Source organism: Taurulus bubalis (genome assembly GCF_910589615.1).
Source record: "Taurulus bubalis genome assembly, chromosome: 3".
NCBI lineage: Eukaryota > Metazoa > Chordata > Actinopteri > Perciformes > Cottidae > Taurulus > Taurulus bubalis.
In genome coordinates this window covers 12,220,777-12,246,946 of record NC_136591.1, presented here as the reverse complement: position 1 = coordinate 12,246,946, position 26,170 = coordinate 12,220,777, and the positions used below count along the sequence as shown (strand labels likewise).

At 46.1% G+C, this 26,170-nt stretch overlaps 1 protein-coding gene across 1 annotated transcript in view; it reads left to right on the top strand.

Annotated features, from left to right (window-relative positions):
* The window catches only part of efnb3b (ephrin-B3b), a gene marked incomplete at both ends in the record, with an annotated part of 70,526 nt that overhangs the window by 26,390 nt on the left and 17,966 nt on the right, over positions 1 to 26,170 (top strand). Inside the window, one exon of the mRNA XM_079215953.1 lies at positions 8,574 to 8,863. Coding sequence (XP_079072079.1) covers positions 8,574 to 8,863 — 290 coding nt within the window. The remainder of the gene's footprint in view (positions 1 to 8,573; positions 8,864 to 26,170) is intronic.

The following is a 26,170-nucleotide window of genomic DNA, read 5'->3' as shown; positions in this document are numbered from 1 at the left end:
GTCTCTCCCTCTCTTTGCATCATCAGTGGTGTCTCTCTACCTTTCCCTCCACCACCTCACCCTTCTCATCTTTCTCTCTCTCTCTTTCCCTCCCTCTCTCACCATATGGAAACTATTACCGCAGTTGTCGTTTCTCACCACCAACATTCCTGAGGGCTTTCCAGCTCTCACTGACTTTACATCAACCTTGTGCTTCTCTCTCCATGTTCACGCTGCTCTTCATAGTTGGCTTATCTGTCATTATGTGGCTCTAATTGTTCTGTTTAGCCCTTCAACATCCAGCTTTCTGTTTCGTTATGTGTAGATTAAAATCTGCATTAATTACGTTCTTTTTTTGTTTGGGGCTACATAGAGTAACAAAGTGAAACCACAACATTGAAATATCATTGCCTTGTTATGGTGTAATTTTAACCATGTTTAGAGTACATTTTGGTCTCCACCAACCTCCTCCCACTGTGAAGTGAAGCCAAAGCATCCCAAATACTGGAGCTGCCATCTTGCGCCTTTGACCTAATTTGTGGCCAGATTGTGCGTAGTAGTGATCGTGGCAGTGGAGCCGGAGTGTCGAAGCCCCGCCCATACATCCACCTGAACCAATCACACGCCGAGTACACCCACAGCGTAGTGTTAGCACGTGAGAATCCCAGCTGTCAACCGTGGCCTTTTTTTATAGCGTCAAATAACTAGTTAAAACAAAACGTCTCAGAAAATGAACACTTGAACATACATCAGCGTGACACATGGAAGGGGGTGGGCCTTAATGACCTCTACTGCAGCCAATCACCAGGGGGTGAAGGAAGGAAATATATGCTTTTATAGCTCGTTTGCTGCTAAATGCTCCACAATGTTTACTAGTGAGCTGCCGCTGTACCGTTCCATCAAATGGTCATAGTCCTCAAAGTTTATGCATCATGTGAAACACAATTCCCCCCAAAAAAACATCTTCTATCTTGGATCTCGACTAGAGGTTTAAATAAGGTTCAGCGTGTTTGGTTTCTTTTATATTGAAGACATTTGTTCAAACTGTGCTACTTGCATCCACCTTTTTCTAACTAAACGGATGATAATTTCTAAACAAAAGTTCTTGGATGGTAAGTTCCTTTCTCCCTCTCCCTGTCCCAGTTGAACGAGCATCCTTTCCATCATTTCATCCATAATAGAAATGTTCGGAGGTATCTGGGCCATGCCTTCTAGAGAGACTCAAACTCTCATCAATTTACATTATAGCTCTCTCTCCCCCCTCCCTGTCTCTCCCTAACCCCTCTCTGTCTCCCTCGATTTCGTACAAATGTATCTCTCTCTCTCTCCAGCTCTATACACACAGTCAAAGACCACTTTCTGCAGTTCTTCTCCTGGGTATATGGTTCTTTAATGAAGACAGTAATAATGATTATGGATATTTTAAAACCCTCTGACTGCCCTGTGCACTGACGGAAGCAGAGGCTGCCGTGCATGATGCTGAATTTAAAATAACTAAATCATGAGCATTGATTATTAATTCCGAGAACAGCTTAAGATGACAAATATTATGTCAAAGATGACACAGGAACTGGAAAATGTCCTTTTTTGTGTGTGTTTCCGAAGCACTTAGGTGCTTTATGAATTTCCAATGAACAATTTAATCCTCCTAGACTGATATACGACTGAAATAATTCTGAACAAAGTAATTCAGTAATATTTCAGAGGATGACCTCACGCACTGACAAAGCTACAGAGGATAATAGCATTTTATTTTCTATATTTTACGCAAGGCCTCAAGTTCAACCAGCAAAATGGGCTTCAAACTGCCGTGTACCAGCATTGATTACAGAATCAAAGATGAGGTCAAGATTAAAGAACGCAGTGGGAGTCAAATTGAACAGCTCCCGAATCTTTTATTGTAAACCCATCAGATGGAGCAGTGGTCCGGAGATGCACAACCGGCCAATTTTGATGGAGCTGCTGTCCTAGAAACACCGTGACCGAGACGGGATGTTTTATATACTCCCGAGCATGTGTTTCACATTATATGTGGCTGGTGCTGCACGGCGTATAGGGCTACTGATTACTACAACAGAACAGTGGAAAACGATAGCCGCTGCAGTCCCCTCTCTGTGTGGCGGCTCAGAATATCCATCGCAGCAAGTGATTTAATCCAGCGCTGAGGCCTGGAATAATATTGTTCTTAAAGTAGGTAAAACAGTCTGTCAGTGGAGTGAGATAATTTTACCCCTCCAAATCTCTTGAATCATTTCCATCATATTAGAGGAGGCGTGTTTGAAAAGAAACAATATGTATTTTAAATTCTTTCTTTTGAGACTTTAACATTTGTTTGAAAGGAAATTCATTAAAGCAAATGAAGGCGCGTTGGAATGAAGTGAATTACGGCCGCAGAGGTTTCCCATCCAAAAGTGCGGTTTAAAGATTCCATGTGGGCTTAAATGACATGTTCAAAATGGACGCCCCCCCCCCCCCCCCCCCTGTGTGTGAGTGCGTTTGCCTGTTCTTTGTAAAAGCACCTCTCCTGCAAATGAGACCCAGCGGATTTACTCGAGACAGCTACTAGATGGCCTGCAGGTGTTGCAGCTCAGCGGGTGTGTGTACGTGCACGCTCGCCCTAAAGAGCACGCTCTCCTCCCGTGGCCGATCGGTTCGCCACTCTTGAGTGTGCGTGCTCCCCTGCCGTGCGTCTGACAGCGTGTGTACATTAAAAGAGTGGGGTTTTGGGGGGGGCACTCAGGAACCCCTGTGTGTGTGATTACGCTGTGTATACCATGAGATTAGTGCAGACAGCTTTATGCGCTCGGGCCCGCCATAAATCTCCCGCCGCCACAGAACCGAATACCGCCATCGTTTATTATTCCCTAATAGATCGGTTCTTTGCTGTCTCTCCTCGGCTTCCTGCTCACACCAGGTTGTGGTTAGCTCAAGGACAAAACCCCACAGAGGATGGAGGAGGGTCAAAGTTCATGTGGAGCTTGGAGTAAATCCGCCACGCTGATTCCATTTGAGTTTATTTCATGTCCACTTCGGTGTCCTTCCCTTTAAAAAAAATGTTTTGCATCCCCCTTCTGTCTGATTTTTGCACTTTTCCCACGTTGTGATCTGTTGCAATCTGTCCGGCTTCTTGCTCTCGCTTCGTCCTTATGTGTTTGTTTTATCACTTTGAATACCACCGCTCTCTTTTGTCTCTTCATTCTCTCCATCTCTTCGTTCCTTTTTGGGGGATTTTTCTCTCACGGACTCGGTGCTCACAATCGTCTTCCCTCACCCACGCCTCCCCCTTCATATTCTCATGTTCGCACAGAACACACTGGCACACACACACACACACACACACACACACACACACACACACACACACACACACACACACACACACACACACACACACACACACACTCCCTTGTCTCCTCTTGCCGGCTGCACCTGTGTGCCCGGCTTTGGTCCGGACACGGCTCGGATTGCCGCTGTGGAATCTGGGAAATGTTCGAGCTGTCCGATACGCCGCCCAGAGCAGGTACAACTGCAGACAACATGCAGATGGACACGGAAAAAAAAGACAGAAACAAGCTCGCAGCTCACAGGAAAAGCGTCCAGGATGCCACTGCTGACTTTTTAAATGCCTTTAGGGCTTTTAAATCTCTTGTTTTTTTCTGAAATTTGTTACATTGGATTTTTAAAGCTTAAACGTTGACAACAGCATTGAAAGGGTGGGAGAGAGCGGAGGGTGAGAAGCAGGAGGTGTAAGAGGTCGGGGAGGTCAGGCAGACTAACACTTGAGTCTTCTCGGCTCAGCTCGGGGGTCGCGGCGGGGCGATACTTGGGTTGAGAAAATGATGTTTCTTCCCTCATAAAGGAGCTGCGCAGAAGAAAAGAAAGGAAAACCCACACACACATCCAACTCTTCTTCCTTCTCCTCCTCTTTCTCCTCATCCCTCCTCAGTGTCACCTCTGGCCCCCTCCAACCCCCCATGCCATGTTTCAAAGTGTGGCCACATGAATGGCTCTATTGTTAACGGCTGAGAAAAAGGGAAGGGGGGAGAGAGTGGACAGCCCAAAGAGAGATGAGGGAGAGTAGCCGAGAGAAAAAAAGAAGCAGACCCTCAGAGACAGAGAGAGAGAGAGAGAGAGAGAGAGAGAGAATGTCTCTCTCACAACAAAATGTGGCATACAAAAATGAAGAGCAAAGGGAAAACGTATGTCTGCTCAGGGCTGTGTCTGAATGATTTATTTAGACGTTATTAGACGTCACAGACGAGCTCCATGAAGTTGTTTATGAGTTCACCTCACTTCCCTTCTCCTTCCTCCCTTCTGCACGGTGAGCGTGTCCGACCCGCACGAACTGTCCTGCACTTTCACTGCACTTGGATTTAATACATCCCAAAACCGCATGCGAGGGATTGTATATCCCTGCACTTTGATTGCAGCGCGGGTTTGTTGACACTGAGGGCGTCACACAGAGGACAGGGAAAGTGTGAATTCTGAGATAAATGCACGCCTTTCTTTCTTTTTTTTTTGCTCCTACCACATGATTGGATTGGGACAAGGTGTCCCTACCCCATCGTGTTTACAGTGCACACACACGCACACTATCATTCACATACACACACACACACACACACCCAAGGTTAACCTGGGTTAACTCAGCAAATCTGAGCCTCTGAACATGGAGCCTATCAGAAAATTGAGTTCTGTCACAGGAATGTGCTGAAATTTAGTTTCCTTCTTTCCGTCGGTCTCGCTCGAGCCTTCTCATTCGCTCTCCGTTTCCTCTCTGCTTGTTCACCACATTTCTTTGGAATGTCGATATCGATACCAGTGTCATAAATGCCTCCATTTCAGCTCTAAAATCCTGCATCGGCTATCGGCGAGTGAGCAAGTCTATGCACCGAACTGATATCACGTCATTTGTCAGCCATTTATTTATCCGTACATGTTGCCCGGTCGCTACTGTACATGTGCAAATTTGAATTAACACAGTTGTTTGAAGGACATGTTTTCACAGCACAATAAAGTAGATCTTAAAGAGACTCGGTATCAAGTCCAGGAATCGAAATCTTTATTTCTTTGTAGTTGCTACATACCTTGCATGACATGTTCAATATTTTTTTCCACTCCCCTCTCTCTCTCACTTCACTGATTCCTCCATCTTTTTTTCTTTCTTTCCTTCTTTCTTTTTCAAGCACTGCACCTGCCCAGTGGCATTTTAGCTCAACACTCATACCGTCCTCTACTCAGTGTGTGTCTTTGTGTGTGTGTGTGTGTGTGTGTGTATGTGTGTGTGTGTGTGTGTGTTTGCTCTGCCATTCTGCAATGCAGCTCGACTGTGACTCAGGGTACCATCAGATACATTCACAGAATGCGTCATGCAGGAAGCAAAAGGGGCTTGTTTTTAGAAGAGATAGAGAGAGAGAGAGTGTGTGTGTGTGTGTGTGTGTGTGTGTGTGTGTGTGTCTGTGTGTGTGTGTGTGTCAGTGGGTTGCATCGTTCATGTTTAGGGAAAACTAAACCTGTGTGTTTGGATGTGGGTGGATGTGTTTGGGCAAACCTTTTGTGTTTAGCAGGAGGGCATTTGTGTGTGTGTGTGTGTGTGTGTGTGTGTGTGTGTGTGTGTGTGTGTGTGTGTGTGTGTGTGTGTGTGTTTGATAGATTTTTCTGTTTAGGCTGTGCTGCAGACGCCTCAGGAACCTCCGCCATGTTTACAGTTCCTACTCTATAAATGGCGCGAGTGCACGGGCTCGCCTGTCTGAAGCCGACAGGAGGGTGAAACATGTGCGTATGTGTTGAGTGAAGCTGAGTGCCTACCTCTCCAGTCTAAGCATTGCCTGATAACCCCGAGTGACCTGGGTAATGAGAAGTGGAACAGTGGCTTCCCAGCAGGCCTCTGGGCCCGCCTCAGCGAAAGCTCCTCCGCCGCTCCGTCTGCTTTCTCAAGTTCCCCTCTGGTGTACGCCGCCAGCCCAACACGCCAACAGATAAAGCTCCACATTTACATTTACAGCAGGTTTAAGGCTATTAGCTGGCAGTGCTAAGAGGTGGGTGTGGCCTGCATGGAGAGGGGCAATGTGGTCGGAGAGATCCCTTTGTCTCTTCCTGCTGGAGCTCTAATTATGTGTCCTGTATCAGCTGATATTGCCCTTTAGCACACAATGTTGCTTTTAGGAAACAAGTGTGTGAGTGTTGTGTCTTTTGTGGCAGTTTGGGCAAAGTTTGACCTTCACTTTTTAAATGTGCATTCCACCGCTTTTACACATTGCTACCCGACCCGTGCAAACAGTTTTATGTCTTTTGTAGGTCTGGTGGGAGACCTCTAAAGTCTGGGGAAATAACACTGCTGATGTCATGGTGATGTCATCAGCTATCAGCGTTTGGGCTCGGAGGTCTCGATATTTTAATGGGAAGCCCGTAAAAATCTTGAGTTTCACAGATTTAACAGGCAGTGAGCGCCTGAAAAAATGCTATAAAGTTGCACTCTGTGAAACGTAGGATCCGGTGTTTTCAGAGCACGTCCCACATCAGGGAAGTCGAGATATCGCAGCCCTCTTCTGCTTCTATTCGGACCGTTATGTGGAAAAATCTGTCTTTTGCCAACAACGTTATGAAGGGCAATATTAACTTTCTGGGGTGCTCCTTTATTAATTTGCACAAGTTGGTGTAACTAATGAGACGCACGCAAAGGGAATTGATGTTTTTCCAGCTGAAATTGTAACAATAAAAAACAACTTAGCCCCTTTCTTTACTGCCTATTTTTTTCTAATAGTTAATTGGTATGACTTTTTGTCAGCCTTGAAGTCGAAGCCAGAAAGAAATAATCACAGATTCAGCCCATTTGGATGAATGAAAGTGTAATTTGTTGCTAATGTGACATTAGTAGGATTTATTTAGTCATTTTAAAAGTAGAGTCGGGCAGCATAATTCTCAGTGCGCTCGTGCCTTGTGATTCTGTGTTGTTTATTTTTTAATGGTCAAACAGTTGTCTGACAGTGGAACAGAGAGAATAACTAAGCCGGTTTGAGTGCTGCGACTCCCAAGTGCTCATGTGGATTTGTTGGAAGCAGAAGCGGCGCGAGAGTCTGTGGAAACAGAAAACGCGCTTCTTAACATTACAGGCATTTGCTTCCTCCCACTTAAACATCAAAGTGTCACTTAACATTCTGTATGGGGGGAAAGAAAACCCAGCAAATCTCCTCCTTTTCATCTTCTTCTTCTGTAAACACTTGCCTTCTTTCTGCCGGTGGTGACATTTATCTTAACCTGAGATAAAGACATGATGGGTGTGTGCATGGGCCAGGACTACTTTCTGAATCCCCACCGTTAGCCACGCACGCTTGTGTGGAGCGTTAAAGTCATCACAGGCCTCAGGGGCTAAGTTGATAACTCATAGTATTTGGCCTTATCAGCAAGAGATGGCCCCGCGCCGTGAAGGCAATGACAGACTTTTGAGTCATTTGTGGAGTTTATGCCCCTCTGACTGCTGTGTTTCATGTTCTCTGCTCGACCTCTGAAAGCTGTGCTGTACAGGCATACAGCCGCCATTCTGCAGAAAAAAACCGCAAAAACCAGGGTTTTGACCAATCGGCAAGATATGCAGAATTCATTTAAATTTCCATGTGAAATATATTCGTCAAAACCTGCTGCAACATTTACCCCCTTTAAGATCATTAAGACCATCAAAAGCTGTCGGCCACAGTGAAATGCTAATGATGATGATGACGATGATGAACCTTTTTATTTTTTTCACCATTTTTGTTGTTGTTGTTGCATCGGTTCAGGCTGCAGGTTTCTCCACAGATAGCAGGTGTCAAACCGTCAGGTAGGCCGTAAACAAACAGACGGCCCATCATTCATATCACACGAGGATGACAGACATCAAAACAGCTAATTAGCAAACTAATTAACTGTACCTACCTGAGATTTGGCAGCTCGGTTCCGCGGTGATGGTTGTCTGCCTGTGTGTCTTCCTCTATGGACGTGCTTCAGTTCTCACTTCCCCGAATACGAGGGGCGGGAAAGAAAACATGAAAATGAGTTCTGCCAAAAAAAGAAAGTAAAAGTTTTTGTTGTTTTGCGATATTTCCCATGCACACACTCAAAGTGAGCGTATTCATTGCAAGTCATTTTTTGCTGACTTCACCTCACATTCGTTTGCAGTATTTTTCTAGTAGTTTTGGATGTTGCTCCCGTTCCTCCACTTTCGCATACATTTGACGACTTCAGATGTCTTTGTGATCTAAATCTACATCTGAGACCAAGCCTATTTTATATTTTTTGCAGTTGTGGTGAGCAGGAAGAAAAAGCATAATCGAATGCTGTCCTAATAAATATGTTCTCTTTGGCTTTGGATCGGGGCTTATTTTCCCCATGTGGACGGTCAGCCGGTGGTTATATTTCCTCTGTTTTCCTCCACCACTTCACGGGGTCAACCGGGGATCGCGTGCAGTTGAAAATAAGAAAGAAGTAGGAGAAATACGAGCGTCAAAGGAGCCATCTGTTGCTCATTCAGCAGCCAGGACAGGTGTCTCTGAGCTGGTTTCTACTGCAGGAAGCAAACGACTACATTTAATCTTTCTCTTCCTCGTTCCTCCCTCCAGGTTCAGGGACGATAAGGGCTACGTTCTGTATCCTCAGATCGGGGACCGGCTGGACCTCATCTGCCCGCCGCTGGACACGGCCAGGTCCACGCCGGAGTACGAGTTCTACAAGCTCTACCTGGTGTCGCTGCGGGAGCAGGCGGACCGCTGCGAGGTGAGCGGCCCCCCGAACATCGTGCTGACCTGCGACGAGCCCACCCGTGAGCGTCGCTTCACCATCAAGTTCCAGGAGTTCTCGCCCAACCTCTGGGGCCACGAGTTCAAGAGCATGCACGACTACTTCATCATCGGTGAGTCGAGGGAGCCGATCCAGAGATTAGGGGACGGAGTGTGTGTGTTTGTGTGTGTGTGTGTGTGTGTGTGTGTGGGGGGGTTGTTATGATTGCACGGTTGATTTTCTGATTGTGTCTGAATGTGTTTGTTTATTCCATTCATGATGATGATGATGATGATGGGGATGATTGGGCGGTTGTGTTTAGAGTAATTAGGTTTGATCCAGCCCACGGGTGGAGACAGTACAGGACTTACACTGCAAAAAATGACCAGATGAGTTTTCAGGAAATTTCTAGGGTCTTATTTTTTTTGTATTTGACATGCTGAAATTCATTATTCATGGAGAGGGACCTAATGAACTTTCACTTGTTTCTCCTTAAACATACTTATTTTTCAAGCAGAAAGAAAGAAAAAAACGTAGATTCTTCATGTTTTGCAGCGTGTCCCTGGATGTGTCCTTCAATGCAACTTGTGTGGGATTTTGTGTTGAGTGAAGTATGGTTACATTTGTTCTTCAGCGTCGTTTTTAAGTGTGTGTGTGTGTGTGTGTCTGACATTGCTTTGTCCGATGCTGTGCGGGCCTTGGGCCTGTTTATTGTTACTGCCAGCCTCGCAGTGACTGCAGATGGAAAAGCGCAGTTTGTTTTGGTTTACTCAGAGGGTTTGTTTGGAGTTATGGCCGCGTGAAGACCCGATGAGGTCATCGCAACGAGCCAGAGCCAGAGCGCTTGTATCGGACGAAGCAATCTGCAAGTAAAGGTCGAGTCAACCGAAACCTGTGGGTTGTTTTTAAATATGGCACAAGAGCCAAGAACGAGCGTGCGGCGCTCACAATTGGACACACACACACACACACACACACACACACACACACGCACACGCACAGACACACATAAATATTCCAATACAAATACAAGCACTGTAAAAAAAAAAACACCCCAGGAGTGAGAAAGAGTGAGCAGCATAGAGAGACAAAGAGAGAGAGAGAGAGAGAATGAGAGAGAGAGAGAGAGACAGACACCCTGTTTGATTCCCATAGCTCTCCTCCCACGCACCTGCAAGCTCTTTTCACTCAGGTGTGCAAATGCTCTTCTCTCTACTTTTCATCTGCGTAGAAAAAAACAAAAAACAGAACAACAACCCCGAAAAAAACCAACGTTAGAACAAGTAGAGCCAGGAGGAGCAGGAAGCTGGGACAGAGATGGAGAGACAGGCCGAGAGAGACGGAAAAAGAGACAAAGAGAATATAAGATCTCTCGAAGTCTGTGAAGTCCCTCATGCCTCTTTGTGTTCTATATTTGTTCGCCGGTTTCAGGTGCGCTCGTTTTCTCCGCTATCAGTCCTCACAGCCGGCGTGTTTGTGGAGAGAGGTGAGGCACTGTGCATATCTCTCCTGCATCATTATCAACATATAAGTATTTCTCTTAGATTAGATATGAGGAGGTGAGGTAGCAATGCAGTAAGCGGTTTGTGTGTGTGTGTGTGTGTGTGTGTGTGTGTGTGTGCGTGCGTGCGTGCGTGCATGTCCAGGGACCAAATGATACAGGAATGTTGGCTCGATAAGCAGGGAGTGAAATTAATGCAATCTGATACCTGCTGATACCCGATTCAATGACTGACAGATGTTGAACAGCCACGTCAAATATGGCTGCACTAACAGGATTCATAAAACTGACACGCTGATGGCTAAATTAATCTATTTTGGCGTGGAAAATCTTTTTTATGTGTAATAACACGTGTTAAAAGATTGGGCCTTTGTGCATCTTCATGTCAGCACCGGGACCTTATCTTAGTGTGCTAATACTTTATGGTGTGCTAATGTGGATATTTATCATATATACATGAACACATATATCGGTGCATTTCATGGCATTGGTGTTCTAGTATGCTGTATCTTTTAAAGTCCATTATGCTCTGTGCATAGTATGAAAACTCACTTTACTTGAGTTGCACCGTGTTGCATTACGTCTTAGAGGTCCATTCATTACGTGTGGACTCAAAGCTATGGGTTAAAAACTAAACTTTGTATCATATTTGCTCAAACTGCCACTATATGCTGACAGCAGCACATAAGACAAATAATAATAATAAAAAAAAGACAGTTCCTTTTCATCCTTTTAGTGCTCCGAAAGGACATTGCAAGATTCCGAGGCGTCCCAAGAAAAACAACCTATCGGAGCCCAGAAGTCTCTCAGCTGTTAATCATTGCAGCGTGAAGCTCGTGAGGCTCGTGAACTCTGATCCAACCGTCAAACTACGGCAGCATCAATATGAATCAAGGTTCTGTTACCGCATTAGCTATATCTTGCCGCAAATGTTTTCACAAACATGTTTTAGTTACCGAGAGTGTTTGCTTGCTTTTGGCTCTACTTTTTTCTCCAACATGGCAGCCGGGTCACAAACGTTGTCATTGTACCACTAAACAGCACACTAACATGTTTCTGAAAACATGTGAGGCGCGAAACAGGCGGCGCAGTAACCGAATCTTGATTCATATTCATCCGTTTGAATTCACGAGCAGTGATTGACAGCTACATTGGAGACTTCTCGACCCTGATTGGTTGTTGGTTTGTTTCTGTTTAGGGGGGGATTAGGGGGGGTGGGGGGACTTGCTCAGGTCAATATGAAAAAAAGATAACAAATAATCAGCAACATGCTTGTTATGCACTATCAACAACGCTTTTTTTTAAGGGACGGCTCCAGTTTGTTTCCACCTTTTGCGCTCTTGTGCAGATCTTCCATCAGTAAACATTTTTTCTTTCTTTTCTTTCCAACATCTGTTTAAAAATGTATTGCCATTGCAGTAAAGTACAAACAGTCACAAAACCCGTCGCGGGCACACGGAAACATGCAGGCAGGTGGACCACAGTCTCCATTTTGCACACGTCCTCTCCGTGATAAAAACACCTTTATCTTCGCACACAGACCAGACTGATCGATTGACAGCTCCAGCCTGATCAATGGCGGCTGCAACACAAGGTCACACACGCACACACACACACATTTGAAGAGGGATAGAGTTGAGGGGACGCTGGAGTAGCTGATCATGGAGAGCATTTGCTGCTGATAACTTATAATTGATAACGTCGCCAGATAGCTCGCGTGCAGTGTGTCCATGCCCTTAATGAAGAATCGCATGCGGCCTCTCGCCAGAGCTTCTGTGCACTTAATGAGCCCGGGAGATAATTGATAATCTGCTGCTCATTTGGAGCCACGTATCCTCAGTAGCTTGCGCGTGTGCCAACCGAGATTTTTACAGCGGGAAATCTTGTGCATGCCGAACACGCGGCGGACCGGCTTGTTCCCTGAATTCAGTTACAGTAAATGTATGTTTGTGCATGTGTGCGAGGGCGCCAATGTATGCGCGAGCCTCGGGGGAAACCGCGCTTTAATTAACCTATAACATAAGAGGGTTTCATTTGCACAGTGCAGCCAACCATGGCGGCACGCGGCTCGTGGTGATGCGGTTGGCGGTTAGAGTGGCGGAACAGTGGGGGGGAAACGGAGGGCAGTGGAGGTTAATTTTCAAAGTTAAACTCATTACAGATTACCGGTAACTTGAAGTCCACTGGGTAATCTGTTTCCTCCGCAGTCGGCCACCGTGCCGCGTGGTGAATGCAAAACCAAAAAAACACCCGCTTTAGGGGTTTCATTCAGTCGACACCATCGACGCGTGTCAACTGCTGATGGCTTCTGGAGAAAACCGTACAAGCAAAAAAAAAAGAATCCCAAAGTTTCCTTTGTTTTTGCGGGTCACTAACGCATCACAGATGGCACTGCGTTGTAATCAGATTACTCAAATCCCATTAAATGTAATTCATTACTTCTGTATCCCGCGGAGAGGAGCGAAAGAGTGGGGAAATTGATTAGTTATACTCGCTGATTGATGTTTTCATTCATAACGCGAGGTCAGAGTTTATGTAAACCCATTTCTCTGTCACACTCTCTCCTATCCCCGTCCTTTCTCTCACTCACTCTCTTTCACTCTCTTTCCAACTGGTTAGTTTGTGTCTCCCTCAGTCTCTTCCACCCTTTTAGTTCCTCCTCCTTTTCTTTCGCCATTCAAATCCCACCACACACACACACACACACACACACACACACACACACACACACACACACACACACACACACACACACACACACACCAAAACCTCAGATCAAGCCTTTCACTGCTTTTAATGAATCCTTTGAAAGCAGGCGCCAGGGCCTTGTGAAACACACACCGCTTGCATGCATGCATGCATGCACACACACACACACACACACACACACACACACACACACACACACACACACACACACACAGAGCTTGGTCTTGATGACGTGTTTCCTTAATCTCGTCGCGTCTCCATGAAGATGATCTGCAATTTATAGGACAGCGCACACATGGGGAGAATAGGGGAATTGTTGTTAAAACTGCTCCATGATCAGCAGATTTTGAAAGGCTCAGTTCACCCAATTGCAAAAGGATTATTTCTCATGCATGCAAATATTTTTTATTTAAGTTTATTTAAGTGTCGAGATATTTTCCTCTGAGATTTTTTATATCTAGTATTGAGGAAATCTACAGCATCACTATCCTTGTTGCTCTGGATAATCCAGAGGCCTCACTGCGTCCTGTTATATAAACAAAATAGTCCCTATAACAGCTGATGACTACTTGTACTGTGGATTATTAAACATACTTCTTCCAAAGTAGTTAAACAACTCCCATCGTGCACTAGAATGGGATCAAATACAACATTACCAGTAATGGGCTTGGCTAGCAGTCGAAGCAATGTCTCTTCCTTTGGAGATTGAGTGATGGAGGTGAAGGCCGGGAAGACGTAGAGAGGCAGAGGCAGAACAAGGAGGGGACACTGGGAGGACGTTGGACCATGTCTGTGCAGAGGGGAGAGGAAAGAGAAGAAAAAAAGGAGGTGGGGGTAGAGAGAGACAAAAGTAAGAACGATGGATTAAAGAAGACAGGGACAGCTCTCTCGTTGTGTGTGTGTGAGCCGGATGGGAATGGGATGTGAGTGTCAGTTGACAGGCACAGACCCGGCTTCTCATCTGCAGGGTGACACTGAAACAACACGGCCACTTTCAATCACGGTGGCTGCGGCTGCTGCCGCTGCTGTCGGGGGACACACGCACACTCATATATGTTTGAACACACACCAACGGGCACACCAGCAGTGAATGATTGCAGCCTCACAGTCTACATCCATATGACCTCATACAGGAGTGACCTCTCTCTCTTTCACACGCACGCACACACACATGTCACTGATGTTCCTTGGTGCTCCCACTAACATATGCATGCTCACATCGCCGTACACAGAGGCTTTCGCATAAATATATGCACTCACACACACACACACACACACACACACACACACACACACACACACACACACACACACACACACACACACACACATTGACGTAGGCTTGTGGTTGTAAACACGAAAATAGTCTGGAAATAGCCCACACACACACACACACACATACACACACACACACACACACACACACACACAAAGATTGGTTGCAGTGAACAGGTCAGTCGGCGTGGGACTGCAGTGTTGTTGTCAGGCAGAGTGTGTGTGTGTGTGTGTGTGTGTGTGTGTGTGTGTGTGTGTGTGTGTGTGTGTGTGTGTGTGTGTGTGTGTGTGTAAAAGCGTGCGCACGGATGGTGGTTTGAAATTGTGCATTTGTTTTGTGTGTGACCGCGCGGCCAGCACGTGCACGTATGTAGGGTGGACATGAAGGTATTTTTTTTTTCTGTTTGTGTGCACATGAATGACTCCCAGCGGTGTGTTTAGGGAGCAGGGCCCCCGGGGCTTTGCGGAGAGCCCGGTGCTTGCCGTCGCACAATAGCGGAAGATAAACAAGCCCTCCTGCTAATATGAATAATAGAAGAGCTGACTCGGGCCTGCGCACCTAGAAAAATAATGTGTGTTTGTGCGTGTTTGCATGTGTGAGTCTTTGTGAGTTTTTTTGGGGAGGGGAGTTAATGGTGTGTGTCTCTGTATACAATGGCGTCTTTTCTCCAAAATTATGTTCTCTCTCTTCGACTTGGTATTGTTTTCCACTTCTCGGTCTCTCTGTTTGTCTTTCTTGTCCATCCATCTGCCTCTTTTCCTGTTTTGTGTCGTGTGTGTGTGTGTGTGTGTGTGTGTGTGTGTGTGTGTGTGTGTGTGTGTGTGTGTGTGTGTGTGTGTGTGTGTGTGTGTATGTGTATGTGTATTCATATGAATTTGTGAATCTTTATTTGCAACTTTTGGTCAGGGTCTCTGTGTGCAACTTAGGACAGGGTGGGGCTACGTCTGGTGTGTGTGTGTGTGTGTGTGTGTGTGTGTGTGTGTGTGTGTGTGTGTGTGTGTGTGTGTGTGTGTGTGTGTGTGTGTGTGTGGTGTGTGGTTGTCGGACAGCGCGGGGCCAGCGTGGGGCCGGCGCAGCGCGTGCAGAAAGTGATGTCGAAGTGTTCAATAATGCAGAGGTACTCACTGGTTTATTTATCAGGGTTAAGCTGAAATAAATGACACAGAATCCAGATGGGGGAGAGAGAGGGATGGAGGGAAGGAAGGAGAGAAAGCACGAGAGAGAGAGAGAGGGAGAGAGAAAGATACAGACAGACAGATAGACAGACAGATGAAAGGAGAGAAAGATGGGGAACATTAGTGAAACGGAGAGTGAAATAGAGGAGAGAGAAGAGACAATGGAGGAGAGGAAGCGGAGAGAAACACTGCACTGCAGCTTAAATGAGCTGCACCTCGCCGCCGCTCTGCGTTAGTTTATGATTCCCCATGTGCATACGTGCGTGGCTGTCTGCGTGCGCGTACGTGCGTGTGCATGTGTGCTTGTGACCGGGCAGCACACAACTTTGCGACTGCAGTGAGGTGAGCCAAAGTGAGAAATTCAAGGAGCGGACGGGCGGTGGGGAGCGGTGGAAAGCAGCAGGAGGGGGGGGGGGAGGATCCAGGGACTGTGAGAAATCTATATCTGCTGAATATTTGATCAAGTTTAAGCCCTCAGATTTGAGCCTCCTGCCAGGCTCTAAAGCAACCGCAGACACAGGAGAGAGAAGAGGAAGCTGCAGGGAGGAGGGCGGAGGAGGTAGAAGCGAGATGACCACGGTGAGGGGCTTAGAGCCACGGTAGGGGTTGTTTTAACAGAATAATCCCTCTGAATACTAAAGGCTTGTGCAGCACTATATATCCCATCGGCGCGTCTGTCAAAGAGGAAGAGAAAGTCTTGAATGCGAGATGTGAAAAGTGGTCGTACATTCCATTAAACATAAAGTAATACTAATTTCTCAGTCATTAATTTAATGACGTTAATGGTTTGAAACCCCTAAAAAGCACCAGCTCGAAAACAGCCCCAAAACGTAATGTTGGGTTATTAAAATGGTTCACACACACAGAATATTGAGACTTTTTCAAGTCAGGTAACAAAGCCTCCCCACCCATATAAGGGCGGCTGCTTGTGAAAGGTTTACATTTGTTCTTTCGAGAATCACATCGTTAAGAAAAAAACTGAAATCCCAACAACATTAGTTCGAAAAAAACAAACAATTTAAGGCTTAAGGGGGACCATTTAGTTTTACATTTAAGCTCCAATGTTGGAGAACCAACTCCCCCTCAGTGTCGGATCAGATGAGTCAAAACCCACCTGTACAGTCGTATATAATATTTTTTCAAAAATGTTATATTTTGTTTTATCCCTCTATGTTTGATCACTTCTCAAAACCTCAATTTTTATTGCATTTTCTGTGAAAGATGTTATTTTAAATCGTTTGTGAAGCACCTTGTAACTGCACATTTAAAAAGGCACAAAAGAAATTAAGTTTTATTATTATTATTATTATTATTATTATTATTATTATTATTATATGACCACCCACGAATGTGGTCTGAGTGATCAGATCTCAAAGTGTCCTGGTGCATTCATACCTTGTAATCGGATCACCTGACAGAAGTGCTTCCATCACCTCAGGTGTGAACAAGGCCTGAACTCAACTGCAAAATCTCTGCCAAACTCTTTACCTTTTTTCTTTTTTTTTCATTCTCTTCCGACCGCCGTGAGTCCGGCTGCGCGTGCGGTGGCACACAAGTAAAAACTGTGTTGCACCTTTTTTCAAGCGCGTCGAGGCTCTCACATGTGTTGTGGCCCTCGGGGGACACGCCTCGAGTTCGCTGCAAGGCGGCCCCTGACAACTACTTGCGAGGTGGACATGAGACTGCTTCTCCAGCCGGCAACACATTTTTCACACTCCACTAAACACATCGAATTCTCGGGGCGAGCCGCCTCAGTTAAACTCTCATGTGTGAAAATTGCTTCAAATAAAGTGCAAAAGTGGAAAATGGAGTAGAATAGGCCAGTACGGGGTACGGTGCAACGGACCCGACTAATTCTCCCTCTAGAGATGAAGTTTATTTGCATCCCTCAATGGATGAGAGAGAAAAGACAACTCTATTGAGAAGCACCATGGTCAACTCAAGTGGTTTAGATGATGAGATTTCCCTGAGCTGCACTGCACTTTGTCCCTGCACTGTCTCATATGTAACTTTATTATATGCGTGCGAATATGTACAGTACACACACCGCTGTGAGAGCACTGTAAACATGCAACATACTGTGTGTTGACACCTAAGCCGGGGGACACACAATAATGTGGCAACGATAATAGGGGGAGAGGAGAGGGACGGGAGTGAGCTGATGTGAAGTGACATTGGGGGAGAGCGAGGGATATTTGGGGAAGGGGGGGACAAAATAAAAAAGAGAGAGAGAGAGAGGGAGAAGAGAAAGGGGAGGGAAAAGATGAAGAAAAAGAAAAAAAGATGTGTGTTGAGTGTGAGTAAGAGAAAGTGACAGATCGCCTGGCCGATTTAGGTCAGCAATCAGAGCGGCGCTACTGTCTGGGAGATTGGCTGTGAGTGTGATGTTGGTCTGGGGCTTTTTGTGCGTCCGTGCGGGCGGGAGGGAGCATTCACCAGTGTTGGCGTGCGCTTGCGCGGGCGCCATGTTTGTGTGTCCGTCTGTTTCTGTGGAAGGCTGACTGTGACAGTTGTTGTGTGTGTGTGTGTGTGTGTGTGTGTGTGTAGTTTGGTTTGGTGAGGGTTGATTGCGTGATACGTCTCTCCTGTTAAAGGTCAGACAAGAAGAATCCCTCCCTAATTGGATTGAGCCTGGTTTACATTGTATGATCCATTTAACCTCCCTACACTGTCTGTCTGTCTCTCTCTCTCTCTCTCTCACACACACACACACACACACACACACGCACACACACACACACACACACACACACACACACATACAGGCGGATACACAAACTTTTCTCGTTCCCCATCGCAGCTTGACAAACAAAGGCGTCATTGTGCTGCAGCCTTCTGTTCAGGAACCTTTTGCAGAAGGATGTGTTACCCGGCAATTAGACATGGGGGAGTTCAGAACGAGCGCACCTCTCTGCTGACCTCTGCCATCAGGAGAAGGCATTAGCCCGCTAATATAGCTTTGATTTAGTGTCCAGGTTCACGCAAACATGACCTCCGATCAACACAATGAAAACCTTCACGCAGACAGATGCGTAGCCGAGCACAGAGACCAACTCTGTGTTTGAACGTTTCTGAGAGTGTAATTAAAAAATGGCTGAAGTAAAGGCATAGTTAGCCTAGTTAAGCATAAATACTGGAAACTGCTAGCCTAGCTTCATCCAAAATACAGAAATAAAGCAACAGTTGCTCTCTTATTTACACAATGAATCTGTACTGGCTTTTTCCTGAGCGTGAGATGAGAGCTGGAGTTAGCTGTTCAGTCTAGCTTAGCATAATCACAGGGCAAACAGCTAGCATCCCGACAGCCAGGAAATGTATATACGTCTTCTCCTCTAACCTTTAGAAAGAAACAAAATGATGTTGAACTATTCCTGCAAGAGGCACACCGCTGCTGCTTTTTATGGGTTTGTCTATAAGTTTCAGACGTGATCTTTGCCATGTGTGAGGGAGATTATGGTGCTCTTGGATTTCGAGTTGGACCCGGCAGCTGTTCAGTCGAAGGAGATGGAGAGAGAGAGGAGGGAAAGTAAATTACAGGCAATCGGGCGAGCTGGCATAATTTGAGCATGCAGCAGGAGCGAGGGGGTAGCAGAGGAAGAGGTCGTCTTTGGACACACTGATGAAAGAGGATTTCTGTGGGCTGCTGCGAGGAGACAGAAGAAGAAGACAGTGTTGACACTCAGTGGAGCAAGAAGGCCCGCGGCTCAAAGACACAAGGACAAACAATCGGCCGCAAATCCTTTTTAACCACCATTTAAGCGGGCCCTAATTACCCCAAAAACTCCACAAAGAACATCATTATCACTTTGCGCTCGTGCACGCGCGCGCTGTGTGCGCGTGTGCACGTGTGCTCCACTTGTTTATTGAAGAGTGGATCATTAGCGGACTGGCTGTTTACTTGTTCTCGACTAATCGTCATTGTTGTGAGATACTTTGGGGGCATTTCACAAATACAACAAGGCATTTTCTGCAATTTTCCTCCCCCCCTCTCACCGTCAGAGCCCAAATCCTTCCCCTCCACACACCCCTCCACCTTTGTTGGCTGAAGGATCTCTTCCTTTCTTCCTTGGCCCGGTGTATTTCTACTCTGGGGTCAACCCAAAAAAAGCTTAATTTGATGCATGTTGCTCCGGAGAGCCAATGGTTTTGATAATCGCTTAGAATGCGCAAAAAGCATGAGCCCCCCAAAAAAAGGCTGGGAAGTGGAACGAGCGGCGGAACTAATGGTTGTGATGTTGTCACGGCCCCTGTAAGTCTGTGTGACGTGCTGCAGGGCCAGACAGGGCGAGGCTCCACGCTCGCAAATCAGCGGCAGAGTTTGGCATCTTGAATGTCACGGCGGAGCGGAGCTCTGAGTAAGTGATACAGTACAGGGGTTTCAGATGAAGACTGCTTCAAGGAGTCCCTGTAGGTCTAATATTAATCCGTACTGTTCCCTCTGGGGGACGGGGACGGGGGGTGGTGGGGAATATCGCCCACATAAGTACCATACATCTGCCTCTGCTACATACGCTTATTACATATTGATGACAAAGTGGGGGGGTTGGATAATTGAATATCCTCATCATGGAGGAGCGCTTGGTCTCGTTTCTCCACTTGAGACTACCTCAAGTGGGTGGGGGAAGGTGGAGTTGGTCTGTGTGTGTGTGTGTGTGTGTGTGTGTGTGTGTACCCTTTTGTCCGCCTGTGCCCACCCCCCGTCTCCAGTTGTAGATCCAGGCCCCAACCACGGCCCCAGCTCTGCTAACCATTGGTTTAATATATACAATTAAGAAGCTAATTAGAGTAATTAATTCAGCCAGGGCCGAGGCCCAGCCTGGCCCCTATTCACAGCTTTGGAGCTGCCATAATCCCCCTCCCTCCACACAACCACACGCACACACTGAGTGCACAAAGAACAACACACACTCACACACCGCTATGCCCTCATTATGAGCGGGGGGCTTTGTCGGCCGTTGTGTGTGTGTGTGTGTGTGTGTGGTGCCAGGGAAGTCGGAGATGAAGAAAAGGGTGTAAATAAAGACAGAGAAAAAGCGAGGCAGTCAGTTGGGTATAATGAGTGAAAACAGTGAACTAATTCATCGGCACCTCCAGCCGCGCTCGGTTGCTCTCTTTGGCGGCGCTGCAAGAGAAGAGGGCCCCGTTGTGGCGAATAGTGTCTTACCTCATCTGCAGCAACGGCTCGGCTGTCATGGCCTCTGGGAGCCGGCCGGCTGGGGGGAGAGACGCTGTTTAGTGGAGAATGCTCGCTCTGTTTTATTGGTTTAACCTTTATTTGTCCAGGTTTGTCCCTGCAATGATTTAGGAACTGTTTTCACAGGCCTGACTTTGCCAGGCAAGCGCCATTACATTATCGCGGGTCCATTTCAAATTATTTGAAACTTTAATTAAGAATAAAGTCCTATTTTGTACTTTTATTTCACAATATAACAAAGTGAACAGGGTGGCTTGTTAGTCTTTGGTGATTTATGCACGCGCCATAAACCTTTGATTGCTTGCTTTTGGCTCGACTCTCGCTGCACAGAAAGAAGAGAGTAAGTAATTCCAGGTTTGTTATTTTTGGAGTGTGATTAGGAAATGTGTGATGAACTGAAGATTAGGGGAGCGGGGCAGATTTACAGCATTTTGAGCACGCCGCTTTAAACGGATTACTGATAAAGTAATCGAAGAAGTTTTGGCGGCGGCTCTCTGGAAGAAAAAAGGTCACTCAACCCACAAATATGACACCGGGTGACAAATTAGTCGCAGCTTATTTAGGGCTGCCGCGTTACATGAGATGCTAACACGATTCTGCCTATGTGCTGGGATTTGTGCTACCTTTTTATTTTATTTTTCTATGCTCCTGTGGAACTGATATTTTTAGCTAAGTACCCCTCATTGAAGACATTGACGTTGAAGTGCACTCTTTTTGCTCCCCGAGTTTCCAGGGTACATCACACTTATATCAATCTTTACGCCACCAAATCACTTCTTGTTATGTGAGATTTTGTCAGTTTGCGAGAGGAAAATGTCTCCCATCTGCCATGTTTTGGCATGCTGTGGCACCTTTTTTCTATTTTTTTACGGGGCCTTTAAAGAGCTGCTATCAGTCCTTAGAGGTAAGAGTTGTGGGCTTGTGATCTTACAAGAGCTCTGTGTGTGTGTGTGTGTGTGTGTGTGTGTGTGTGTGTGTGTGTGTGTGTGTGTGTGTGTGTGTGTGTGTGTGTGTGTGTGTGTGTGTGTTAAAATATGAATAAGCCTGAGCTGTATTTACCATAGAACCTCCTACTTGACCCTGTTAAAGGTTCCACTCAGGTGGTCTTTCTCTTTTTTTGTTCTCCGCTTTTGTCTGTCTCTCTCTCTCTCTCTCTCTCTCTCTCTCTCTCTCTCTCTCTCTCTCTCTCTCTGCATGGCACACTCATTACTCCTTCAGTTGCTCTCTATCCTCTTCCAGTGACTTCGCAACTCGAAGACGGCACAAAGAAAGTGAGCGGTGAAGAGATGTAGTACATGCGTCCCCTTTCGCTATCGGGTCGAGCAGAATAACGACTCACCCGCTCAAATATCACGTGCGCAAAGAAGAAATCGGGAAATAAAAATGTTGCTATACATTTCCAGAGCGGCTCAGAAAACCCACATATTGTCTATATACATCATCTGAATGCCCTGTAGTTTAATGAGGCGGTGCATATCCTAGAGGTCACAACGCACCGTTTTATACAGTGACTTTGGGAACTAGCGTCATCACGCATGAATACAATATGGCTCAGTGGATCCACAAGAGCCTTTCAGTCAAACCCAATCGACGCAATTCCAAGCCTGTTTAGGGACCCCAGTATGCAGAAATATGAGAATACATCATTTCTAGAATAACTTTATTGCCTTAAACTGCATTGGATTAGCATAATGTGGGCATGCCTGTCAAGGGGAGACTCGTGGATCCCAGTAGAAACCCTTTCTATTCAGATATCTTGAGGTGAGAGGTCAAGGGAATATTTGTTTTTCTCCCCATTCGCCAAAATAGCCTAACCTCGGAGCGTTATTTCGATTTCTTCCCGACATCTACAGCCTCCGAAGAGCCGTAAAGTCGGCCAAGGATGCTGGTGTCCATAAGAAGGAGTGGAAGAGGTTAACCAAGCACGTATCTGCAAAAATAGTTGTGACATATACTTCGGGATAATTTACAGTCACAGTTGCAACAGAGGTTTGCTTCCCACACCTGTTTTGATCAACCTTGACAGACTCTGCGATACGTGGTTTACTTTGGCGGCGCGAGGGTGATCTTATCAGGCTAATAAAGCTTGCTGAACTTGAAAACGGAGGTGACGGAGGGGGACGGACAGATATCTTTCAGTTGTCGGATGAAATAAACTCCCCGTCAGGCAAACGGGCACGCAAAACAAGCGCCGAGAGAAACCTCGCACTAATGAGCACGCACAGGTTTTTCCAGTCCCCGCGTGCTGCGGATGATTTCACTTAAGAAAGCGAGACCAGGAGATTAGACGCTTAAAAACACACATTTGGGGAGGAGACTCCGACGGACTCCGACGGACTCCGACGCTCGCATGCATCAAGCTCCGAGACTCGTGACGTGCAAATAAGATTTACGACGTTCACATAAACACACCACCAACCTGAAGACAGACTGACACATGCGAAGAGCAAACACACCCACATTTCTGAAAAGCAGACAAGCAAAGGCATGCACGCACACACACACACACACACACACACACACACACACACACACACACACACACATGCGATGAAAAACAGACAGACTGCCGTACAGCTAAGCACACAGCTTCTAGCAGGCTGCTTTAATCACAGAGGAGCTAAACAAACACAACTGTCATCACTCTCTCTCTTCCCTCACTGTTGCACACATATAGAAATATACACTGGCACACACATTCAGTACACGCACACACACACACACACACACACACACACACACACACACAGTATATAATTGCCCTATGCTTTCTGCTGTCCATCATCTTCCCCTTCATATCCAACCCTTCTTCTTTCCACTTTCTCTCTCTCCAATCTCTCCCCCGAGCAGTGTGCAGGCGCAGATGTCAAGATGTATTATTTCGGCTGGCTTGCTCCCATGTTTTGTGTATTTGTGTGTGTCTGTGTGTGTGTGTGTTCCCTCTTTTGGAAACAAGAATAATGGTGTGTGTGGGGGGGGGGATTGGTGGCGAGGAAGAGGAAAAGGGGCCGTACTGGTAAAGATTAGTCAAACATTTCTGTGTTACAATGTACATGCCTGTGTAGACTAAAGCATACATTACGAGGAGAAGAGCACACACTCTGTATTCAAGTATTGCAGTCATGGTTCAAGGACATTTAAGACAAGTATACACACACTGGAGCATTGAATTGGATCTGTGTTGATCCATTAGAAGGACCTCCATGCTCGTCAGGATTGTGTTATAGCTCAGTCTTGGCTGGTGCATTTAAACACTCGAAGTGAGCCAGGTTTAAAGTGCTTCTGTGTGTGTGTGTGTGTGTGTGTGTGTGTGTGTGTGTGTGTGTGTGTGTGTGTGTGTGTGTTTCTGTATACACAGTGTCTACAGCCTATGACATAGCTGCTGGTTGAACGAATGGTATGCAATGAAAGAAGGAAACTTAATGGAGAAAGAAAAGAGAGACTGTTTTTCCATGTCTGCAGTGCTTCTTGATCTATGAGTTGGGGCCTTGCAACAGGGTGATGGCCCCTCGTGGCCCCTAACATGGAAAGAAATGATAATAGTAAGAGTGATAGATTAATAATAGCCGTGGTAGTTCAAATGTGTCACTTCTTTTAGCTGATCTTCTTTATACCAACTATAAAGCGAGGAATCTCTGTCCTTCGCAGATCCTAAGACCCGTTCATGCGTTCGCCTTCACACAAGGAGCCCGGAGATGAGTCAGCATTTTGTGTTTTCTGGTTTCTTGTCTCAAAGTCAAAGGACTTTTTGATTGCGTTTTTGGTTAGATGCCTGACATGAGACAGAAGTTTTGTTATATGAGATAAAACTAATAACTAGTCCATCGTTAGCTTGGTGGTGACCGTGCTGCAGTTGGTTTAGCGCTTAACGTTTGCAAAATGTGTAAGTATCAGAAACGTTTGATTGCCGCAGAGCTTGACTTCTGCAATAATTAAAAATCCAATGGAAAAATCCCATTGGCCTTTTCCTTGTGGGTCAACCTACGGAAATCCATCATCCCTGCAGCACTCGATTGCTGGAGACCCAAGGGCGTGCAACAACAACTTACATTTTTGGCCAGTAACTTCTTGTTTGTTGTTGTTGATTTAGTCCTTCCAGATAAGCCACGCCCAGTTATAGCAATTTTGAATTGTGTCCAAATCAGATTTTTAGCTGCTCCTGCAATTTGGAACAGGAGATTTTTTGGGATGTTCCATACAATTTGGCAATAGCTGGCCCTCCAAATCCTGTGGCCAAGGTTTATATTACAAAAACAAAACAAACAGGCACTGCACTAGTGTATGTTTATTTTCCTATAATTTGAGTGAGCAGACCCCTTAACACAACAGAGAGCGTACCCTGTGCCATGGTTTCACCCGATTTAGTTTGCCCACCCAAAATCAAATCTTGTTTGATTTTGGTTATTGCTCTCTCTATCTGCCGCTAGATCAACACCTAACTTTTTTCCAGGCTTCCAGCGCAATCTATTTTCCTTTAGCTGGCCAGCCAACAACAGAGTGCAGCCAAGAGCCTAATGATGTATAATGCAGATTAGCACTCTGTAGGGAAGTACTTTAGCTACAATCCTAAATAAAGTTTTCCTTAATGGCAAATCCAATTGTTTCAAAAGGTCCAGTCCAGCTCCTGCAGTGGGTAGGGCTTCAACACTCTATCACCAGAGAGAGTGCGACAGGAATAATTAGTTCTCTCTCTCTCTCTCTCTCTCTCTCTCTCTCTCTCTCTCTCTCTGTGTGTGTGTGTGTGTGCATTGCAATAAAAGATGAGAGACCCAGGTATTCATGTTTATTAGACGGTGGACCTGAAAGCTGCACTCAGACTCATTAAAATGTTTGATTGTGTTGCCGTTTATGTGCACGTTTTTCCTTGAGCGCACCATTTATCTCTCACACACCCACACACAAACACACACACACACACACACACACACACACACACACACACACACACAAACAAACAAACGTGCACCATGTTCCAGCGACTTTTTGTCCTTTCTGAGCTCTCGTGGAGTTCATTAAAAGCCTTAATTAGACTGACAGCTATGTGTAATTACAGTCTTTAAGATGTACAGCTCCTCGGCAGGCCCACTCCCTCACTGTCTCTTTTCAAACGTCTTTGTCTGAGGGGAGAAACTTGGCGTGAGAGCACTCACACATGTGTTTGTGTGTATTGAGGAGGCCCAACCTGTAACTTCTGGGTCTTTGACATTTGCCATTAATATCACCAGAAAGGGCTGACATTTACGAGGCCATTTCCCCTAACGGCTCCAGCCTCCCATGGACTCTGCCTTCTCCCATCTTTCTCTCCCATTTCCACCCTCTCTCGTTGTCCTCCTCCTCCTTCACACCCTTCTGCTTCCCTTCTTCTTAATTTAGAAACACCTCCCCTCTCCCCGCCGCCATCTTCCCGCTTGCTTTGGCTTTCTCTCTCTCTCCTGCTGCGTGTCACAGATCGCTGTCTCGTTCGTCCCTTCAGACCGTTGACCCACTTCCCTCTTCCCTGCGTCGTTCCGAGCTTCCTGTTTCACCAGACGTTTGTCCTTCAGCCGAGCAACTAACCTCCCCCCTTTGCTGCCCCGATCTTTTTT